Below are 23,215 nucleotides of genomic sequence, written 5' to 3' on the forward strand. Positions count from 1 at the left end.
GGAGGCTTATCTGAGGATCATGGTTAGAAGTCAACCAGGACAGAGAAGATGCAAGACTTTCATCTCCAATTAATCACCAAAAAACTGGAAGTGCAGATGTGGCTCATGTGCTCGAATGCTAACCTGGGAGTGAAAAGCAAAACTCAAAAGAAAACATTCAAGCCCTGAGTTCATGCCTCAGGACCTGTACCAACAAAATTAGCAGTAGTAGTACTAGTAGAAACATTTTCATAGAGTAGGAAAGGGATTTTTCTTTTTTGTTGTTATTGTTGGTTTTATTGGTCGTGAAGTTTGGACTCTGGGCCTGGATGCTGACCCTGAGCTCTTCAGCTCTAGACTACTGCCCTGCCCCTTTAGTCACAGCCCCACTTAGAGTTTTCTAGAGTCATACAGTCGTCAGTGTTCCGACTGGCTTTGAACCGCAATCCTCAGATCTCAGCCTCCTGAGTAGCTAGGATTACAGGCGTGAGCCACCATGCCTGGCAGGAAAGGAAATTTTCAGGCCACCTACAGAGTTGTAATGCACTTGGCACTTACCAGAATCTGTAGCTGAGATCAACAACACAAAATGTTCCTTGGTTTCCCTGTCCAAACTCTGGGTCACACTCAGTTCCCCACTTGCTGAGAGCGTGAAAGCCTGGTCTTCATTTCCACCACACAGAACATAGGAGAGTTTGCTGTTTTGTCCCTGGTCATGATCTGTTGCCACCACCTGCAAGACAGCACGATACAAGTAGTGGATGAGAGTAAACCTACCCTGAGGCATATCAAGAAATGAAATACAGCAGCTGAAAGACAATGAGGTCTTAACACTATTTCCAAGACACCCTCTCAAGTACAAAATAAAAATGGCCAAAAGAAAAAAAACCCAGGGGAGGGAATTCTATGCACACGAATGCGCACAAAACTTTTGCATAAAACAGATGCACAGTCTTTCTGGAAGCTTCATGCAAAATAAGATTCTCATAGTTTCAAGAAGATAGTGGCTCATAAAATAAGTATTTATGTACAATACTCATGACCATTTTTTCTTGTTTGTTTCAAACTCTGACATCATTTTATGTGAACAGACTGCAGAGCTCACTGCCACAGCGAAACAAATTTACAATGCACACAGGCATCAATGTGCAAGCCATAATGACACAGCAAGGAACACAACTTGACAACACAAGGCTGGATCCACACAAAAGCCTCTCCTGCAGCAGCCTTGACACACTCACCTGGAGAATGGTTCTGGGGAGTGTGTCTAGATTCTCGGGGACGTTGACGGAATATGGAGAGAGCTCGAACACGGGCACAAAGTCATTCACGTCCAGTAGCAGCACCCTGACCGTGGAGGTATCGGATCTGGGGGTGCTGCCACGGTCCGTGGCCTGGACGGTCAGAAGGTAGGAGGGGATCTTCTCTCGGTCCAGCGCCCTGGCCACTGTGATGGTGCCAGTGACCGAGTCGATGCGGAACTCTTGGTGGCCGTTCCCCGCCACCAGGCTGTAGCGGACCTGTCCATTGGAGCCCTCGTCGCCGTCGGTGGCCAGGACCTGCAGAATGTCCGTCCCGGGCAGCGTGGCCTCGCTGACCTCCACCGCGTACGACGGCTGCGCGAAGACCGGGCTGTTGTCGTTGATATCCAGGACGGTGACCAGCACCTCGGCGGACGCGGACATGGGTGGCTGTCCCTTGTCCGTAGCCACCACGGTCAGCGTGTAATTGGAGGCCACCTCCCTGTCCAGCTCCCCCGTGAGCCTCACTTGGCCGTCGATGGTCCCGATGCTGAACTTGGTCCCCGAAGGGTTCAGCAGCGTGTACTCGATGTAACTGTTGGGGCCGCTGTCCGGGTCCGTGGCCTGGGCCTTGAACACCACCGTGTCCAGAGGGGTGTTTTCTGGGATGTACGTCAGTTTCGGGGAGAGAAACACGGGTGGGTTGTCATTCACGTCCAGCAAAATGATGGAGACCTGAGCCGTGCTGGTGAATCGGGGGGCGGGGGGCTGCGCGAGGTCGTGAACCTGGACCACCAGGTTGTAGAAAGACTGCCTCTCTCGGTCCAGGGCTGTGAGGACTTGGAGCACACCAGCCCTGTCCACGGTGAACTGTCCACGGCTATCCCCAGAAGCCATGCTGTAAGCCAGCTGAGAGTTGATGCCTGGAAACGCAAGGCGAAGGAAATCAGACACGCTCTGATCACAGCGAAAGCACCCACAAGCAGGACCGTCTGGGTGACACGCGTGTGTGCCCACACACACACACTTTATGGTGACATCACTGGATTCTCTTCCTATCTGTAACCCGAGCTCTGAGAACCTAGGGTGATAGTGCAAAGCCAGCCTGAGCAGGAAAGTTCACCAAGCTCTCAGCTCCCCTGAACCACCAAAAAGTTAAAAGTGAACTTGTGGTTGAAATGGTAGAGCACTGTCCTTGAGCCACAAAACTCAGGACCCCGAATTCAAGCCCCACGATGCGCACAAAATAAAAGAAAACCCAGGCACTAATTTTTCCAGGTAACTTTTGATCTGAAAAGGTGTTTACAATCTAGGAAGCCAGTGATATAGGACTTGCTATTTATTACACCGTAAAAATGTTAAAATACAAAAGTAAAAGGGGAGACATGTGTCGTAGGAGGCAGATATTTTCTATGCTTATTTTTTTTTGGTTGCTATCACAGATTCTCCTGGGCCTAACATGAACCATGCCACACTCTGTATTATTAGCCAAACATTTATTATGTCGGTAATTTATTGAGGCCGACATGAATTTTCAGAGAAGGGTAATAAAACGTTCCGATGTATCACATTAGTCACGGGGCACTATGTCTACTTTTACATTTCTTGTCAGAACCAATAAATACTTTTTAATTCCTATGAAGCATCTGGCCAAGTAATGGCCTTTGAGAAAAATAACCCTCTCAACTTTTATTACACATATACTAAGTTTCTAAAAAGTCCTCCTTCAAAGAATTGTTAGTAGTAAAATTATACATGAAAGTATCCAAATATAACTGTCCATGCCGTAATTGGGCTATAGTTAGAAAATATCTTTTATCCCCTAAGAATCTATGACACATTCTAATTTAAAGAAACATCTAAATTCTGATTGTTTTTTAATGGTTGTAGAAATTCCAAAAGTAAAACTAATGTAGAAAATGTCTCTGCCTGTGGTTTTAGTAAGCCATTAAACAGGAAGTTAGTAAAAATAGGTCGAAGAGAATAGTGTTTAATTCATGACCCCACAGTGCCACTGGCAATTTTATGTATTATTTTCACAAAAATGTTCAACTCTGGTGCTAGGGAATGCCTATGAGTAATGTGAGCTGCTGGTAAATAAATTCATTTCAGATAGTTCTGTTTCCAAACTCCATCTTTGAGAAATGATCTTCCTACTTTACCAATAGTCCTCAAGAACTCTTTCTGTTGCTTAATTTCTCTCCTCTCTCTCCTCTTCCTTTTCTCTTCTCTCTCCTCCTTCCCTATTCCTATGTCTCTCTGGTGCTTTGTCTTCTCTCCATTTTTTCTGTCTCTCAATATCTCTCAATTTCTTTCTCTTCTTTTTCTCTTTCCTCTCTTTCTCTGCTACCTGTCTCTCTTCTTCATTTCTCCTAACTCTCTTCTCTTCTTTCTCCCTTTCTTCTCCCTCTCAACCACTGTCTCTCAATTTCTCTCACATCTTTTGATCTCAGTATTTCTCTCTTCCTTCTTTGTTTGTCTCCTCTCTCTGCTTTCTCTCCTCTCTCCCATTTTCTCTCCCTTTCTCTCCCTCTCACAATCTGTCTCTCAATTTCTGTCTCCTTTTGTTTGCTCTTTCCCTGTCTCTCCCCTCTCCCTTTCTCTGATCTCTCCTTCCCTCCTCCTCCTCCTCCTCTTCTTCTTCCTCCTCCTCCTCCTGCCTCAGCATTCTATGAATATGCAAGTTAACTTTTGCCTTTTTTTGGATCCTATCAATTTTCTTTCTCTCCATTTTTAATCTCACCATCTCTCTCAATTTTTATCCTCTCCATTTCCCTCTTTCCATTTATTTCTCTATTATTTCTTTTTCTATGTCTCGGTCTTGCTCTCTCTCTCTCATTAGTATTCTATGAATACTGGCATTATCACTTTTTCTTGAATCCCATGAAAATTTTAATGTGAATACTATCTTCATTTCTTTCCTTTCTTGAGAAAATAAAGCCACACTCCTCTTATACTGTAATTTCATCATCTCTATTTTCATAATCTCCTATTTTTTCTGTAAGATGATATGGAAGAAAAATATTTAGAGGATAACTTTAAGACACTGGTTTATTGACACAGAATTTCTTGCTCATGTAGATCTTTGGAAAGATAATTATTCCATTCATTTTGAGCTGTGGCTTTTAATAATTACAATTTATTTAAGACTACTGTCATGTTAAGAAAATATTAGAATCAGAAAAAACACAGATAAATAATATTGATAGAGGACACAGGTCAATTTAGCAGCAGGAAAAAAAAATTAAATCCAATAAAACAAGATCAACAACCAGCTTCAGTCCTTGTGGTAAATATCACAGGTTTGAGAAATCAAGGTTCATACACATTGATATAGAATGAATATCAACTCTGATTCAATGTTTGTAGGTGAGTGGAAAAGATTATAGACTCTAGTTACTTTCCTTGACTCTTTATAGACATTCTTGAAGAAAGCCCAGCAAGACAGCCTCTTGAGACCCAAGCACGTATGTAATTATTATTTAAAAAGTTATAAGAAGTACCCAAATAACTATATAATAACACCAAAAAGAGAAGATTTTAAAAACCTAGTTTTCTGAAAACACAAGATTTTTCCAAAATAGTTAGAAATACTGATGACATTTTCATGGTTACAAAGGGCTACATAAACCAATGGCAATCTGAGTAGTTAAATCAGAGGTCTGAATATCCTTGGGCCTGAGGGGTGTGACTTCCCTAAGTCAACAGCTAAGCTACAGCAAGAAAAGAATATGACACCAAGACTTTATAGCCTAATCGTAAACGGCAGAGCAATCCCTTCTAAAAAGGGGAAATGGGTGCTGGGATGTGTTGGCAAAGGAAGTAATAAATAACAACTACTAGTTGAATTATGAAAATGAAACTGATGATAAATTTAATTCAAAATGATAAATCTATTAAGAGATAGAAATCCATAATAAGAAGCCAAAGATAACTATTAGCATTGAGAAACTAACAAACTGAACAGAATTCTGCAACATGAAGAAACAGTTCTTCCACCAGGAAATTTACAAATTACAGACCCAGGAAAGAAAGGGGCATTGTATTCTTGGCATGTCAAATAAGGGACTTTGGCAGTATGTTCATCAAAAAAAGTCCATAAAAATTAAAATTAAAAATTTCTCCCTTACCTTTTATACTCTATGAAGAAAATAAATCCTGTCATTTTAGCTCATCCTTGAGTTTTGCATCAAATATCTGAATCATGAAACAATAAATGCATTCATCTTTAACTTTCTTTTGTTTTTGCCAATCCTGAGCCTGAACCCAGGGCCTGAGCACTGTCCTTGGGCTTTCTCAAGAGCTGTGCCACTTGAGCCATGGCACCACTTCTGGCTTTTTTCTATGTATGTGGTACTGAGGGATCAAACTCAGGTCTTCTTGCATGCTAGGCAAACACTCTACCACTAGGCCAAACTCCCAGCCCTTCATCTTTAACTTTCAGATTTGATTCCCATATGTTAAAACTAGAGTGCATTGGGCTTTCGTGGTCCACCAGAACTTCACACTGAAAAGAGACTGCATTTTTAAACCATTTGTGTTCAATTTTCTGAACAGCATTTAGGTCCCTGACTTCTATTTGCAGTTTTATTGCCGTGTGTGTGTGTGTGTGTGTGTGTGTATGTGTGTGTGTGTCTGTGTCTGTGTGTCTGTGTATGTGTGTGCCTGTATGTTGCTATGTGTGTACATGTACACATATAGACATTTATATTTAAGTAATTGTTCAGATCCAAGAAGCATAATACATAAATCATATAAACAGCCAAATATCCCTGGCTCATGCTTGTAATCCTAGCTGCTAAGGAGGCCAAGATCTAAGGTTAGAAGTCAGCCTGGGTAGAAAAATTTTCATCTTACCGAGTTTACCAAAATAACACCAATAATAAGAATGATGAAAATCAAAGGGAGGAAGGAAATAGAAGTGTGGGCCACGTGGTAGATCTTCAGCCTCGAACAGAAAAAGCTAAGCAAGACTAAGAGATTCCTGAGTTCAAGCCCTAGCAAATAAATAAGCACATCAACAGATAAATAGACAAATGACACATTCACCTAAACAAATAAGAATGTAGATGATAAAATGTCTTTAAGAACTACAGATACATAGATTTGTCTTATGGAGCATATGTATTCACAACTACAAACACTGCCTTAGTATGTTTGTAAGAAGTGGCACATGTCACAGCACTAATTGTGATGATGCAGCTCTCATGGAGACTGTGGAATCATGCAATATGAACCCACATCTTGTTCTAAGTATGCAGGATATAATTATTCTGCCATATTAGCATTATTATCATTGCAATAAACAGTCTTAAGATATCAACCCTGGATATTTTCATGATGCTCTAATTTCTACTAATTTTCCCCAATGTATTTTTTTAATTATACACAGAGAAGCTTCGTGATCCAGACACTAATTATCTATTTATGAAACTCATAAAGGATTTGCCTTAGTTTATGAAATGGTGGGATAACAATAAATGTTAAACTGAAGCTAGCTATAGAAAGATTCTATTTAATATGTTAGATTTATTTTACTATTGAATTTTTACCTAGAAGATCACCATGCCCTCATTATGAATTCTTGAATCAATGGTTAAGGTTAATTTGTTAAAATTAAAACGTCTAACTAATATTATTTGTGGGATAACTTGAGAACCATTGCATTTTGCTGTGCTGGTAATTTTACAAACAAGTTCAGAAAAACTAAGAACTGTGTCCTATATTTTAGGTCAAGGTACAGGAAATTACACTGATAAAAGCATTCAAAATGAAAACAATGGGTAAATGTAGCTCAAAACATTTATGCAACACAATTAAAGGGGAAAATCCATTTTAAAAGTGTTTTGGAGACAGCCGTTACTATATGCATGTAGTTACTTCTGCATGGAATATTCCAGAAGATTTTTGACCAAGCATCTTTTTTTTCTGACTCTTGTCCCAATTACCCTGCATTTAAAGTTACGAGACGAAATGGAATATATCTGAAAATGGAGACAAGGTTTTAAAACCTAGGATCTCTGACTAGAATGGAAAATTCTCACCATAGTAGTATACAAATGTATAATGTTGTAAATGTCCATGATCAGGAAACAAAGAAGATAAATAAAGGTTATAACAGGGACAAAGCCAAACTAACAGCAACCATAACATGATCTGGGCATGAGCATCTAATTGAAGCTAGCCTACATATTTTAGAAATACCATGTATTGGCTGGGAGTTTAGCCTAGTGGTAGATTGCTAGCCTAGCATGCACGAAGACCCAGGTTTGATTCCTCGGTACCACACACATAGGGAAAAAAAAAGCCAGAAGTGCTGCTGTGGCTCAAGGGCTAGAGTTCTAGCCTTGAGAAAGCCCAAGGACAGTGCTCAGGCCCTGAGCTCAAGTCCCAGGACTGGCAAAAAAAAAAGGGGGAAAAAAGAAAAAGTACCATGGACTGTCCTCAATTGTGTGTATGGAGGGGAGGGGGATACTAGTTGTGGGGCTAGAGTTCAGGGTCTGAGCAATATGTCTGATAATTTTTTGCCCAAGGCTAGTACTCTACTACTTGACCCACAGCTCTGTTCCAGCTTTTGCTGATCAATTGAAGATAAGACGCTCTCAGACTTTTCTGCCCAGGCTGGCCTCAAATCCGACCCCATGTGTAGCCTGTGCCTGGCCATACATACTATATTTTTTATTTCCAAGAATTATAATAACCATAATAGTGCTGTATCTGTTTTGCCTGTATTCAAGTATATGAGTTTGAAGAAAAGAAGTCGATTTCAAAATGCACTCAATAAATTATAAAGAAAGCATCTCTAATTCTGTTTAGAGAGGAAACCAAGATGATTGGGAGGGGGTGGGGGTAAGGAAATGGGGACAAAAACATGAAAAGGGGTATCAATGTGTGAGAAGTAATGCACCTACTATCTGGTGAATGTAACTGTAACCCCTGTATACATTACAATATATATATATATATATATATATATATTTTTTTTTTTTGCCAGTCCTGGGCTTGAGCTCAGGGCCTGAGCACTGTCCTTGGACTTTCTCATGGCTAGAGCTCTACCACTTGAGCCTCAGCACCAATTTCAGTTTTTTCCTATATATGTGGTACTGAGGAATCGAACTCAGGCCTTCGTGCATGCTAGGCAAGCACTCTACCACTAGGCCAAACTCCCGGCCCCTACAATAATTTTTTAAAAAATAAAATAAAATAAAAATACCCCAATGTCTTCCTACGTGGTATTTCTATACACCCCAGAAATAAAAGTAAGAATAGAGAGCAATGAAAGCAAATATGTAGTTAATAATAAATTATTGTTAGCTAAATATTATATTGTTACATTTTATACAATATAACATATTATGCATGATTATTATTAATATATTTTATATAGCATAATAAAATATTGTATATGACATACTATATAATTGCACTGCTGTATTATAGATACATATCTATTACATATATAACACTTTCATATGTGTTTATTACAACATGCTATACATTGGACACACATATATGTATATATTAGATATACATGCGTGTATGTATGTACTCATGTGTGTCCTTGAATATATGTGTATGTATATATAAGAACCATGTTTTGATGAACTTTTAAAACTATTCTTAGGAAATCACATACCATCATCTGCATCAGTGACATTAAACACCAGGACAGTGGACCCAGGAGGCAGATTCTCCATTAAGGAAGTGCTGTATGAACTCAGGCTGAAGACTGGTGGGTTGTCATTGACATCGAGTATGTTGAAATAAACTCTGACTGTAGCAAATTGTCCCCCACCATCTTCTGCCCGAACACTGAGGATGTAATACTTCTGTGCTTCATAATCTAATACTCTGGTCAAATTGAAGACTCCAGTAACTGGGTTCAGAAAAAATATGCCATCTTCATCATCTTCATTCACAATGTATGTAATTTCTCCATTCACACCAGAGTCAGCATCGGTAGCTAAAATTGCTGCTACCAAGGAACCTGTTGAGAAGCATAAATGAATGATCTAGAATTAACAGAGCAAGTTACTGACCAAATACTGGCAGAGAGATAACCCCGTGAAAACACTGTGCCACAGCACTACAGAATTCCATGGTATCATGCACACCAGCCTCCCCCTGCATCAGAGAAACCGGAATCATATTAGTTACCCAGTAACGTGAAGCTTCCACTAAATATCTTTGGGAAGGAATCACTTCTATTTTCTACTGGGCACTACCATTTTTAAAATCTTTTAATAATTATGAAGTAGTTGTACAAAGGGATTTTAGTTCAACCTATGGATTATGAGCGCAAAGCATTTTGGTCCCTCACCCTTCTATCTTCTCCCCATCACTCCCCAACCCTTCTCCTCCCCTCAGGTGACCTGGCTCTCTTTCCACACATGCACAATGTGATTCAATTCACCCGCCCTTCCCCTCCTTATTGACGCAAGCAATGTATACATTTAAAAGTCAATTCAACAGGGTCTGTTGTAAGAAATGGTGATTTCAAGCAAGAGTTTCTCTGGTTATTATGATAATCAAGGCAAGAAATCCATGTGAAGGAAATCTTTCAAAGAAGAACATGAATGACCATCTTTGGAAACAAAGGGAGAGTCACTAGGTGAAACTGTCCTCTGTGCACAATGTCTTTGTCAAATGGAATGTCCCAAACCTATGCCTTAGCATAAGATCTCATTCCAAAGGTAAGTCAGAATAATAACATTTCAAAATTTAGGTAAAATTTTCTACTTTGCTGTTATGGCAAGAAGGCACACACACACACACACACACACACACACACACACACACGCACAGGCAACAAGGGTGTATGTGTTCTTAGACTGTACAATCACAACACAATATGTTCCAACTGAAAGTCTAAGAACATTTATTGACTACTTGTTTATCTCAAACCCCAGGCAAGCAAACTAAAGAAATGGGTCTTTTAATTCTACCAGGATTATTGATTTCATTGAACAGTGCGAGCAATTCACTAGAATTGAGTTCATTTTCCCGGGGCCACCTAAGCTAGAGTTGATTCCTGGTAAATCAGAAACGAGTTTCCACATAATTTGCTATTTCTATATAGAGAAACACAATCACATCCGTTTTAAGAAAGGAAATTAGGGGTATCAAGAGTGGTTACTCAAAGCCCTCTGAACTCTTGGTTCAAATATTTCTGGGGACAAAAATATCTGTAATTAGTAATCAGGAAAATAATTAACCTCATTTGCCTTCAAACAAACCCCCTCCTCCAGAACCTAGCCATTTGTTCAGGAATTTCACCAAAGATGTTAATTAACAGATTCAAACAGTCAACATCTATATAATATATATACAGTATTATATATACATTATAATATATTATCTATAGTAACTGGTATATAGAATATATTACATACATATAATAACTGGTAGAATGTAGTAAGACTAGTTAATAACTAGTGATTGCAGCCAGGGCAATGGTTGACAAAGTGGCCTGAAGTTCAGGCAAGTCTCATACCAGGACTGGTGTCTTCAGGGATGTCAAAAGAATACACAGGTCTGGAGAACTTGGGCGTGTGATCGTTCACGTCACTGATGGTGATATTGATTCTCATGTCTGAGGACTGCAGCCCATCATCTGCCCGTACCAGCAGGGAATACTTGGAACGGCGTTCCCTATCCAACCTCCTGGTGGCTATGAGATCTCCAGACTCTGGGTCCAGGCGGAAGCTGTCATCAGCTCCACTAATGATAGCGTATGTGACCACAGCGTTGGCGCCCTAGGGGAGGAAGAAAACCAAGCATCTGAACCAGGGAAGTAGAACAGCAGAACCATTGTTTCTCTCATTTCCTCTGACCATTTATTTGACCCAGTGAGGTTGGGGCTTTCATTCCATAGCATACTATCGGATTTCAAAAGGAAAACGTTAAGAAGGTCCAAGTTTGTACACTGGAAATGTATAAAACACCAATGGAAGAAATTACAGAAGAGTCAAAGAAGTGGAAATACATTTGTAGCAATGTTGTTAAAAGGGCTATAGTACCCAAGGAAAGCTACAGATTCATGTCAATCCTTATAGAAATCTGTGTGTGTGTGTGTGTGTGTGTGTGTGTGTGTGTGTGTGTGTGTGGTGCTTGAGCTTGAACCCAGAGCCTCAAGCTTACACTTGGCTTCCTTTTTGCTTCAAGATTAATGCATGAATACCTGAATCACGTTTCCACTTCTAGCTTTTTGCTGCCTAATTGGAGATAAGAGTCTCATAGCTAATTCAACACATGTAATTTAGGACTTGCTTAATGTTTTATAAATTTGAGATGTGAAATGCCAGTTGAACCTAATAAATATTTCTTTAACTGAGGATCAAATATTCCATTTTTAGCATTACTATGACAGGGACATTAAAGCTGATTTTAGTTTATGAAAAATTCTTGCAAGTAAAGATGCTTTCTGAATGTATTAAAAAGCCACTTCTACAAAAATATCATACATTTGTATAGTTAAGTAAAAATTTACAAGCAACAAAAAACTAGTCTCACACAGCTAACCTCAAACTATGATTTTCAGAGTAACTTTAGTTATAAAGATGTGAATAACTGGAACCCAGCTCTAAAGACATTTTTTTTGTGTGTGTGGTAATGAGTTTTTAATTCATTTAGACTTAGAAAAGACTTCCACGTAGGTGAAACAATGGTCAGAAAAAAAGATGTGTTTTAAAATCAGGTATTGATTTCAAAAGTGATACAAAGCTACAGTAATTAATACATTATAAAGTCAGCATCAATCAGACAGACCCATCCATTGAACTGACTAGAAAGCCCAGAAATAAACTCATGCCTAAAAGTCAACCGATCTTTGACAAGGTTGCTAAGAATGCACAGTGGCTAAGAAATAGCCGTTTCGAAAGGAAGGTTAGTTAAAACATATATACATATTAAAAAGCTGACAAGAAATCAATTCCATATGGTTTTCACACTTAACCATAAGACCTGAAACTATACTCCAGCAAGAAAGTTAGGAGAAACCTCCTCTCCCAGTCCCCATGGGACCTGGCAGTGGTTTCATGGCTCTGACCAGCACAGGCAACAAAAACAGAAAAAAAAGAGAGAGAGATAAGTGAGACATTAAAATACAAAGTTTCAGTGATAGCAGTTCAACTACTTGGCATTTACCCACTTGTCCAGAAACAAGGACATACTAAATCCACTAGCACAATGATGTTCATTGCAGCACTATTTACCATAGCAAAGATATGGAACCAACCCAGATGTCCCTCAGTTGATGAGTGGATCAACAAGGTGTGGTATTTATACACAATGGAATTCTATGCTGCTGTCAGAAAGAATGACATCGCCCCATTTGTTTTTTGTTTTGGTTTATTTTATTTTTGTTTCTTTTTATCCATGTATTTCATTGTAATTAATAGAGGGCTACATTACATTCACCAGATAGAAGGTGCATTGCTTCACAAATATTGATACCCTTTCTCATGTCTTGGTCCCATTTCCCTCCCCCATACCCACTCCACATCTTGTTTTCCCCCCTTCCCTATCCTATTTCAAATAAGCAAATACAAATATATCCAATATATCAGGTAACAAAGTGAGATACTGTAACAATATGAGATAACCAAGGGACAGCAAAAGAGATGAGAGATAACACAGTACATTAAGGACAACAATCATTCATTATATGGCTTTTGTTTCTATATCCTGGAGGTCCTTTCATTTAGCATCATACTATATGGCCTTATATATGTAGGTTTTGCTCTATTGTAAATCTCTGCTAGGAGAGCCCAAGGTTTCTACTGATTATGACAAATGAGGGAAACCATTGAGCCTATGTTCCTTTGAGTCTGGCTTACTTCACTTAATACGATTTTTTTTCTAAGTCTTTCCATTTCCTTACAAATGGGGTGATGTCTCCTAGCAGAGATTTACAATAGAGCAAAACCTCGATACTTAAGGCCATTATAGGATAACACTAAGTGCAAGGACCTCCAGGATATAGAAACAAAAGCCACATAATGAGTGATTGTTTTCATTAATGTACTATGTTATCTCTCATCTCTTTTGCTGTCCCTTGGTTATCTCATATTGTTACAGTTTTTTTACCTTATTATCTGATATATTGTATATAAGCTTATTTGGTTATTTGAAATAGGATATAGAGGGGGGGGAAACAAGAAGAGGAGTGGGAGTGGAGGGAGGGAAATGAGGACCAAGGCATGAGAAAGGGTGTCAATGTTTGTGAAGTAATGCACCTTCTATCTGGTGAATATAATGTAACCCTACTATTAATTACAATAAAAATATATGAAAAAAATGAAGAGGTAAATCACAGAATGGGAAATAGTATTTCTAAAACCACATATATGAAAAAAATGTGATTTTTCAAGGAAAAATATCTAACAATCTAACTACAAAATGAAGTGGCTCAGACAGACCTTTCTCCAAACCAAAATATAGAAAAGGCCAACAGAAGTTGGGGGTGGAGGGTTGACTCCCATAATCCTAGCCTCTTAAGAAGCTGAGATATGAGAAACAAGGTTCAAGGCTAGTCCTGGCAGAAAAGACTGTGAGACTCTTATCTGCAATTAACCAGCAAAAATCTGGAAGTGGCTCAAGTGGTAGAGTTCCATCCTTGAGTGAAAAAGGCAAGTGAAAGCAGGGAGCCCTGAGTTCAAACCCCATAACTGGCACACGCACACACTCACAAGTGAACACACACACACACACACACACACACACACACACACTCACGAGTTTTCTCTGGGCAAACAGAAGCAAGCAATCACACTTCCAGTAGATTCCTTTTACAAATGAGACACTAGTTGATTATACACAATCATCCTCCATGCATGTAAATTTCAAATCTACACCTGTCAAAGTTATCCTACATTGTCTGAAAGAAAAGGAAATTAACCTGCTGAACAACTGGAGATCTTTAATGGACAGGGTGGGGGTTAAGAGAGAGGCTGGGCCTGGGAGTGTGACCTAGAGATACAGTGCTCTCCTAGCACGCATGAAGCCCTGGGTTTGATACCTCAGTACCATATACACAGAAAAATCTGGAAGTGGTGCTGCTGCTCAAATGGCAGCACTAGCCTTGAGAAAGCCCAAGGACAGTGCTCAGGCCCTGAATTCAAGCCCCAGGACTGGCAAAAAAGCAAAGAAAGAGAGGGGGTCATGTTGAGTTATTTATTTAGGAAATATAATGGAATGAGGAGAGGTGTCTGGGTTTTATAGAGGGGACTGTAGACTGTGAACGATGAATCCACTATGGATGAATGTGCAGTGAGAAGTGCTTAGGTTTTTTCACAGTGCTTTACAGTGGAGATCTTTAATCTAAGACAAGAAAATCAAACTAAACTGTTACATTGTGGGACTGTTCTGCAGAATTTCAAATATATAAAATAGCTTGCTTTCTGCAGATTCCAAACCTTCATAGTAGTTTAGCTGGATATAAGCTTTTAAGACTATTACTATTATCGACTTCTCAATAGCTAGGAGACTATAAGTAAAACTTGGATCCAAGAGAAATTAGGGCTCTGTATTGCCAAAATTGGTGAAATAAGCAGATTATAAACCCCTATTCTGTGGGATGAGAACAGAGATAACTTGTTTTGTTTTCCCAGGTCCTTCAGATCTGAGCCCCCAAACTGCAAGCTCCAAGCTAGAAAGGTTGGTGAGGAAAGAGAAAGGTCACGGAACACTCATTATGAGCTTCCTTGAGTAATAGACCTGCCCCATTACATCACTTCAAGGGGATTAATGAGCTCAACTCTCCAGGTGCTCAGTAAGCTAAATCTCAGTTCCAGGGCTGCCTTGATGATAACTGACTGGGAAGAAGGCATTAGCTACTGGTTCTGTCCCTTGGGAATTCAAAATAAGAATCTGTGTGAACCAGCAGGAGCCAGGGGGCAGATTGGTAATGCTAAAATATAATTGGGTGCAGAAGTAAGTATAATAATCATTTGTTCTCATTTTCATACATATTCTTGAACTATCGGGCAGAATGGGAGAAAGTGGAAGAAAAGGAAGAAATCCAATTAAGTTTGGAATTACTATGTTAGGAATTTGGAGAAGAGTTTTATTGAAGACCACAGAGGAAGTAGGATGTGCTTGGATACAAAGGAAATTAAGAAGTAAAATTTTATTTGTGGTCTCTTCTGTGATTGAATGATTAAGAAATGACTAGGATTTCAGGTGTGGAAAAGGTACTTGAGAAAAGTATCTGAACGTATAGGATGAGGCTAAATGAAAGGACCTCCAAGATATAGAAACAAGAGCCATATAATGTGTGACTGTTGTTCTTAATGTACTATGTTATTTCTCATCTCTTTTGTTGTCCCTTTGTTATCTCATGTTGTTACAGTATCTTACCTTCTTATCTGATATATTGCATATATGTTTATTTGTTTGTTTGAAATAGGATAGGAAAGGGGGGAAAGCAAGATGAGAAGAGGAGGGGAGGGAAATGAGGACAAAAACATGAGAAGGGGTAGCAATGATTGTTAAGGAATGCACCTGTCTGGTGAATATAATGTAACCCTTCTATTGATTACATTAAAAAAATTAAAAAGAAAAATATCGGAAGGTCAATTTGTGTAGGAGTCTGCTGCATTCACATGTATTATTGAAAACGTAAACAAATAGAAAAGACAAGAAGTGATCTGAACATGAGGACTGATATTGATATTTACGGAGTGAAAGGAGCAGAAACAGAGATAGGTACAGGAAGGATAACCAAAGAAATTGCCCCACAGAAGGCACCAGAATGTTCCGACTGCCCTGTTTTAGCATTGATAAAGAAATTTGGGAGAGGTAGAATTAGAATTAGGATTTGGTCATGAAGGATAATTGACTTCACCATGCTTTAGAATATTAAATCTGGTTCATCCCATCTGTCGCTCAGTATCTGTCTGCCTGTCTCTGTCTCTCTCTGTGTGCTCTCTCTGTGTCTCCCTCTCCTTCTCTCTGTATCTGTATCTGTCTCATTCTGCTAGTAATGGGGCTTAAACTCAGAGCCTTGCTTTCTCATTTGGCTTTGTTTGCTGGAGCCCTACCACTTGAGTTACTCCTTCACTTCTGGCTTTTTGCTAGTGAAATGGACACAAGAATCTCACAGGCTTTTCTGCCTGGGCTGGCTTGCAATCGTGATCCTCAGATCTCAGCCTCCCTAGTAGTTATGATTATTACAGGCACTCAGCAACATCCCACTTGGAAATTGTAAAACAACAAAATCTATGTTAACTGTGACTAAAATAGTAAATTAAACATTCACTGTGCTGGTTGAAATATAATCCTGTGGGACTTAATGTTACGGTAGACTATTCTACTATTACTTGTATGGCTTTTGAATACATGTTACACCAATGTTCCCTGATTAAAACCAAAGAGCTTTCTAGTTAAGATTTAGTTAATACACATTAATAACCCTTGAGAGAAAATATGGAGCTATGCAATGTTTGCTATTATTGCTAAAAGAGAAATATTTGACCATCTAGACAGCTTGCAAAGGAAAATAAAGGAAGAGCTTCCTGGAATCCCTAGAAAATATGGCTTTTGGTGTCCAATTGTAAGAGGCCCTCCAAAGCTATTTTTCACTGGGAAGCACTGACTCCTCAGCACAGAAGAAAGGCTAAGAATCCCAGATACCTCCATTCTGTACCTGTGGACACGGTCCTGAGCCATTCTCTGCAGTGCCTTGTTAGTCATCTTGAAGGCTAAAAAGGGTGGGACTTGTCACCCATGGATAACATTCTTGGGGGGGATTTAAACTACCTCTGAGGAGCAGTTGACCCCCCACAGGAAAGATCACCTACCAGGTAATAATTTATTTAACAATTCCCATGGAAGCCTTCCCCACACTAGAGTTGAGCTGACAGCTCATCATGACAACCCCTTTGCACTACTCATGTCTGTCCTTCTCTGCCCCCACTTTCCTGCCTGTTTAAGTGGGTGGCTCCTGTATTTTTCCTGAAGATGGCTGTCCTTCACCAGGCCAGCAGGGGCCAGTGGACAAAGGCCTGCCATTCCCAGGAGTCCTGAAGCGAAGTTCTAAACTTCAGTTTCACCATTACTTATAAATTATTGATCTTGACATTGAAATCCAAGTAATTCTGGAGCGTTTGACTTGAGAAATTGCCTTTTGACCTAACTGTATTTTCTCTAAGCCACCATTTTATTTTCTCCATGATTAGCTTAGAGAAGTTTATTAAAGCACTCAGCATAATAAATCTTGAAAGACTATTTAGAAGATGATGAGCGGTGTGTGAATGCAGAACCCAAGGAGGGATTACTGCATCCAAGACTTCCAGAACATTCCTGTCACCATCACTTGTACTTGTTTTTTCTTTTATGTTCAAGTACATAAGGGAATGATTTCTAATGGTCCAAGGCAAAAATATTCCTTCTTTCAAATTTATAAGGAGTGACATTTGCAATCTTTTTATTCTGCTTTCTCAAAGCCAATTTTTAAATTTAATAAAGTGAAAGCCTCCCAACCATTTTAATTTAATCACAAAATAGCTGACTTGGACACACTGCCCGCATTTATCTTGTATATTCAGGTGTACATGACGAACATTTTTATTATAAATTTATGGCTTAACAAAAACATCCAACACCAATTTGAGACTGCTAATATCTACTTTTTTAATCTGTTAGGAATATTATTAATATTATTATTAGAATATTCTAGCAAAGTTCAGATACTATATTCAAGTCTGATCTGTCCACATAATACAGCCTTGGAAACAGAGAAAGCAAAGAAACAAAAACAAATTTAAAGCTATTAGAGAACTTCTTTGATATTTTCAAAGGTCCCATTTGAAAGTTATGACAATTCTGCAAAGAAGGAAAAACGTAAGACTGGATTGACTTTAAGAAAGCCATTTTTTCATATTCAGTATCAGCTGAGGGGGTGAATTAATACCACAGGTAAATGTACGGAAATGTCTTGCCAAGAATAATGATTTCATTAGGGCTATTGAAAAAGTCTGTTTATTAAATACACTAAGTTTGCTATATCAGCAGCACAGAAAATAAATATGATGTGCCAGCTGCAGTGAGAATAATGCTAGAGAAACATTTTACTCTCAGAGGAGACACTCACAAACACAAAGAAGGAGTTCTCAAAAGCAAAAACCTAAGAATTGCTTGATTCAGCACAGTTAAACGGTATGTTGAGAGGGTATATATGATGTGTGGAGTGTGTGTGTGTATGACATGTGTGTATATGTGATGTATGTGTGGTGTGTGTGATGTATGTGGTATATGTCATATGTGTGTGGTCTGTGGTATGTATATGTGGTGTGTGCGCATATACGAGTATATGCATGTGTTCATGCCTGTACTGAATCTTGAATTCAGAGGACTGGAGGTCTTGGTTTTTGGTGCTCTGCACTTGAGCCAAGACTCCAGTGGAGGTATTGCTATGATTGTCTGCTGCCAAGGTCTCATTACCTTGACCTGAACATCTTAGCCTCCTTGGTAGCTTTACCAGTGCAGGAGTGAGGGCCAGCCTCCAGCCTCAAATGCATCTTAAATTAAGTTCAGCACATATATACGGCTTTCTCAAACTGATTTATTCTTAACTTAGACTTTATTCCCTAATACTGCCTAACAGTCAAGTTAGGCCATTATGAAAAAGCGTGTAAACAATAAAAGTTATCAACAGATAATTGGTTGATTACTTTTATACCTTTTGTAAAGTCATTCCATTACCAGCATATAAGTTGGTCACACCTGTAATCCTATCTGCGTAGCAGACTGAGACCAAAAGATCAAGGTCCAAAATTAGCTCAGGCAGACAAAACCAGCAAAGTCAGAAGTAGAGTTGTAGTTCAAGTGGTAGAGCATCAGTTATGAGGAAAAAAACACAAGAGTACAAGGAACTGAAGTCCAAGTACCTGATGACAGAGAGAGAGAGAGAGAGAGAGAGAGAGAGAGAGAGAGAGAGAGAGAGAGAGAGGAGAGAGAGAATTATGTATAACTAACAAAATTTTCAAGAACAATTTTACTGTTAGTTATATTGAATAATCCTACTCTAATTATAATATTTCATGAAGTTTCTCCTCCCTTCCTACAGAGTACAACCAATAAAATAACTGTTGCGATTAATTATTTTATATGTAGCAATTCATGTCCGTCACATGAGATCTTTCCTGTTATTATATGCAAAATACCATTTGTTGCATTTTATAAGTTGATATAAACAAATGTATTTTAGCAGTGATAAGCTTCAAGAAACATATTTACTAATATTTCCCAATTGATATTTACAAATATTTACTGATATATTTGCTGATAGAGATCACATCTCTATCAATAATACAAATGTTCAGTCATATAAATGTCAATGACAGACATTGCAATAAATGTGAACTTTTCATAAAATTGCATATCGAACCTATGCTAGTGGAAAACTAAATTTATTTAAATATCTACTCATCATTCTGTTCCTTTTACTAGGTAGATTTTGCAAAATTTGTAATGTCTAAGTCATTGGGGTTTTGAATTGGCTGTTAATAGTAGCCTGCTATTTATTTGATCACCTTTGCTGAGATCTGAGGCTCACGGTTCAAAGCCCGACTGGGCACTAAATACCATGAGAGTCTTATCTCCAATTAATCACTAGAAAACTGGAAGTTGTTCTATCGCTCAAGGGGTAGGGCAGTAGCCTTGAGCTAAAGAGCTCAAGGACAGCGCCCAGGCCCAGAGTTTGAGCCCCATGATGGAGAAAGAAGGAAAGAAGGAAGGAAGGAAGGAAGGAAGGAAGGAAGGAAGGAAGGAAGGAAGGAAGGAAGGAAGGAAGGAAGGAAGGAAGGAAGGAAGGAAGGAAGGAAAGCAGGCAGGCAGGCAGGCAGGCAGGCAGGCAAGCATTTTCTCAGAAAGCAAAATGTCAGATTTTCAGATCCTGCTGAAGTTTCGATGAAGGTAAGGAGAGGAAATTCCTCACTTTCATGCTCACATGTGTAATCCTAGTTACTCAGGAGGCTGAGCTCTAAGGATCACAGTTATAAGCCAGCCCACATTCCATGAGACTTGTGTCTCCACCAAAAAGCCAGAAGTCCAGCTAGGACTCAAGTGGTAAAGCAGAAACCTTGAGTGAAAAAAAGTAAGAGATGGACCCTAAGCTCTGAGTGCAACTTCCAGTACTGGCAGGAAAAAAAAAATATTCTCTTAATGAATTAAAAATGCCAGAAAAGAATTACAAAGGATACATGTTATCATGCCTCTAAAACATAATTGTAGGAGATAATAACCTAAATTTTGCTCTCAAGTTCACCATTAATCATAAAATTCATTCATTAAAAACTGAAAAAAAATCATGAGCTTGACTGGATAATAGTCTTCCTTCAGTAATTTGTAAATGTATGCATTATGTACACACATGAAAATTACATAACATTTTAAGGCCACCTTCAATATTTGTCATGTTAAATAACTTGCTTTTTTTTAAAACAATTTCAGTGGCAATAGAAGCAATCTTCTCCTGCTAGAAGACTGCAAATCAGAATGATAATAGCATAAAAGCAAAGGCCTATTTTAAAGTTTTTTTTTTAAGGGGCTAAGTGAATTGTGGATCAAAAGGTGGCTGCCATTCTTGATTCACACCTCTCACACTCTGGGGGAGAGGAGGAAGAAATGCACACTTGCAATCACTAGTCCCTGCACGCAGGGCATGGGCATCTATGCTGGATGGAAGGTTGGAGATGAGGTTAGCGCTACCTCGTCTGCATCCAGGGCGCTGAGCTGCAGGATCCGGGCCCCATCCCCTACACTCTCCTCCACGGTGAGGTCCAGCGTATCTGCCGGAAACACAGGCGGGTTGTCGTTGATGTCCTGAAGCGTGATTTCCACCTGGGAGACACAAGGAGAGACCAGTATGAGGCCTGCGTGCATGACTTGATCCACACGACCCAAAGGAAACCAGATGCCCAGGAAAGAGAAGACACAATCAAGTGAGGATTCGTAGACTCGTTGATCATAGCAGAGTTTAAATAACCCCTGGGTAATTTATACTAGACATTTCTACCACCCAACTCAGTTTCTCCACCATCAAGAGGACCAAGACTAAGGACGATCTGACCCCCAGCCTGCCACGCATAGCAGGGGGAAATTCCTTCCTAAAATGTCTCGCTAGTGACAAATGAAAAGTTATTCTGATGACAAAAACTCTCGAGCCTAGCTCCAATGATTCACACCTGTAGATCCTGGCTGTTTGGGAAGCTGAGGGTTTCAGGTCAGTGTAAAAGTCTGGAAAGTCTGTGAGATTCTTAACTTCGATTAACCCAGAAAAACAAACCTGGAAGTGGAGGTGTGGCTCAAGTGGTGAAACACCAGCCTTCAGTAAAACAAACAAACAAAAACAGTGCCCAGGCCCTGAGTTCAAGTCCCAGAACTGACATGAAAAGAAATAAAGAAAAAAGAAAGGGAAAGGATGGGAAGGGAAGGGAAGGGAAAGGAAAGGAAAGGAAGAGAAGGGAAGAAAAAAGAGAAAAAAAAATCTTCCAAATTTCCAAGGCAGTATTCAACTTTGCAAGGGGGAAATCCCTTCTCATTATCTCTCTGACCACCACTTGATGCTAACTAGTTACAAAACTTAACCAGTCTATCTAAAAATAGATATTTAGTCTGGGCACTCTCAGCTACTGAGATTAACAGTGGATTAACATTACTTTTCTGGCTTGTAGAAGTTATCATTTGGTTTAAATGTTGTTGTTAAACAACATGAAGAGATTGAAGTGTAGTGTCTTCATCCATGTCCAACACAACTTCCAAAACCGATGTCGCCAATAACGCCTGTGCTTCTATGGGCTGGCTATTACAGAAAGGCAGACAGGAACAGTCTCCAAGGACACTGAAATCCTGCAGTTCTTTTTTCTGCCTGAAGACTCAAGTGAACAGACTTGAGTGGAATCGTCACAGGGTCATCACAGCCAGGGACTGCTCTGTCACTTCCCCTGGCTCCGCAGAGGAAAACTCCACCTTTCCTGACTGAAATCAGTCACAGGCTTTGTGCTGGGGACATTCCAGTGTCACCGTGTCAGACTGATGGGTACAGGGAAAGGCTCTGTGATCCAACCTTTAATTTACACCTCAAGGAGACAGCAGTTATTAGAGAATGTCAGAATGTCATAGCCTCAAGAAAACGGTAAAATGTGGATGCAAAATGCCTTCACAAGCTCTCTTTTTAAATGAAGCCAAAGACTACCTACTTTCCTCAATTCAATGGGTTTGACACATTTATTTAATGTAAGTTCCCAATAATAAACATCTCCATATCGCCCTAGAACCTATAATCATAGCTACTCAAGACAGGGAAATATGAGGATCTCAGTTCAAAGCCAGCCTTGGCAGAAAAGTTCGTAAGTCTTATCTCCAATTGATCAACAAAAAGCCACAAGTGGAATTATGGCTTGTTAGTGGGAGAGTGTAAGTCTTGATCAGAAATCTCAATCTCAGGTACAGGGTCCAGACCCTGAGTTCAAGCTCCAGGGCCAGTTACAATAACAACAGCAACAACAAATCAATATTCTGTTTTCCATATAAAATGTATTTCAAAGGCCAAACTGTATTCACATCAGTGTGTGTGTGTGTGTGTGTGTGTGTGTGTGTGTGTGTGTGTGTGAACAAGCCATATAATTTCACTTAATGGAATCTAAGCCATGATCTAGTTTCATATGTCAAGGACAGAGTTAAATCCAGATACACACACACACACACACACACACACACACACACACACACACACAAATTTACACTCTAATGTGAGGGTTTTGCTCCAAGTAATTGGATTTCTTAACAGTGCTGAGCTGGAGTTGTAGGAGCGAGCTCTGCCAGGGTCTACATATTTCTTTGAGTGTTGTTCTTCATTTCTTTCCCTATTTGGGGAGACCATGGGAATTCTACTGCCATGAGTCTGGGTGAAATGTCTCACGGCATCCAAAACACTTCATCACGCAGCACGGCCAAAATCTATTATGGTTTTGTAAGTGACTCATATTTTAGTT

At 39.4% G+C, this 23,215-nt stretch overlaps 1 protein-coding gene across 1 annotated transcript in view; it reads right to left on the reverse strand.

The window, feature by feature from the left end:
* Fat4 (FAT atypical cadherin 4) overlaps positions 1-23,215 on the reverse strand; it is a 144,767-nt gene that overhangs the window by 55,641 nt on the left and 65,911 nt on the right. Inside the window, exons 2-6 of the mRNA XM_090356610.1 lie at positions 20,931-21,062; positions 10,714-10,975; positions 8,857-9,207; positions 1,221-2,143; positions 538-712 (exon numbers count right to left, since the gene is read on the reverse strand). Of these exons, the coding sequence (XP_090212736.1) occupies positions 538-712; positions 1,221-2,143; positions 8,857-9,207; positions 10,714-10,975; positions 20,931-21,062 (1,843 nt within the window). The remainder of the gene's footprint in view (positions 1-537; positions 713-1,220; positions 2,144-8,856; positions 9,208-10,713; positions 10,976-20,930; positions 21,063-23,215) is intronic.

Source organism: Megascapheus bottae, chromosome 23 (assembly GCF_031878675.1).
Source record: "Megascapheus bottae isolate mThoBot1 chromosome 23, mThoBot2.hap1, whole genome shotgun sequence".
Taxonomy (NCBI): domain Eukaryota; kingdom Metazoa; phylum Chordata; class Mammalia; order Rodentia; family Geomyidae; genus Megascapheus; species Megascapheus bottae.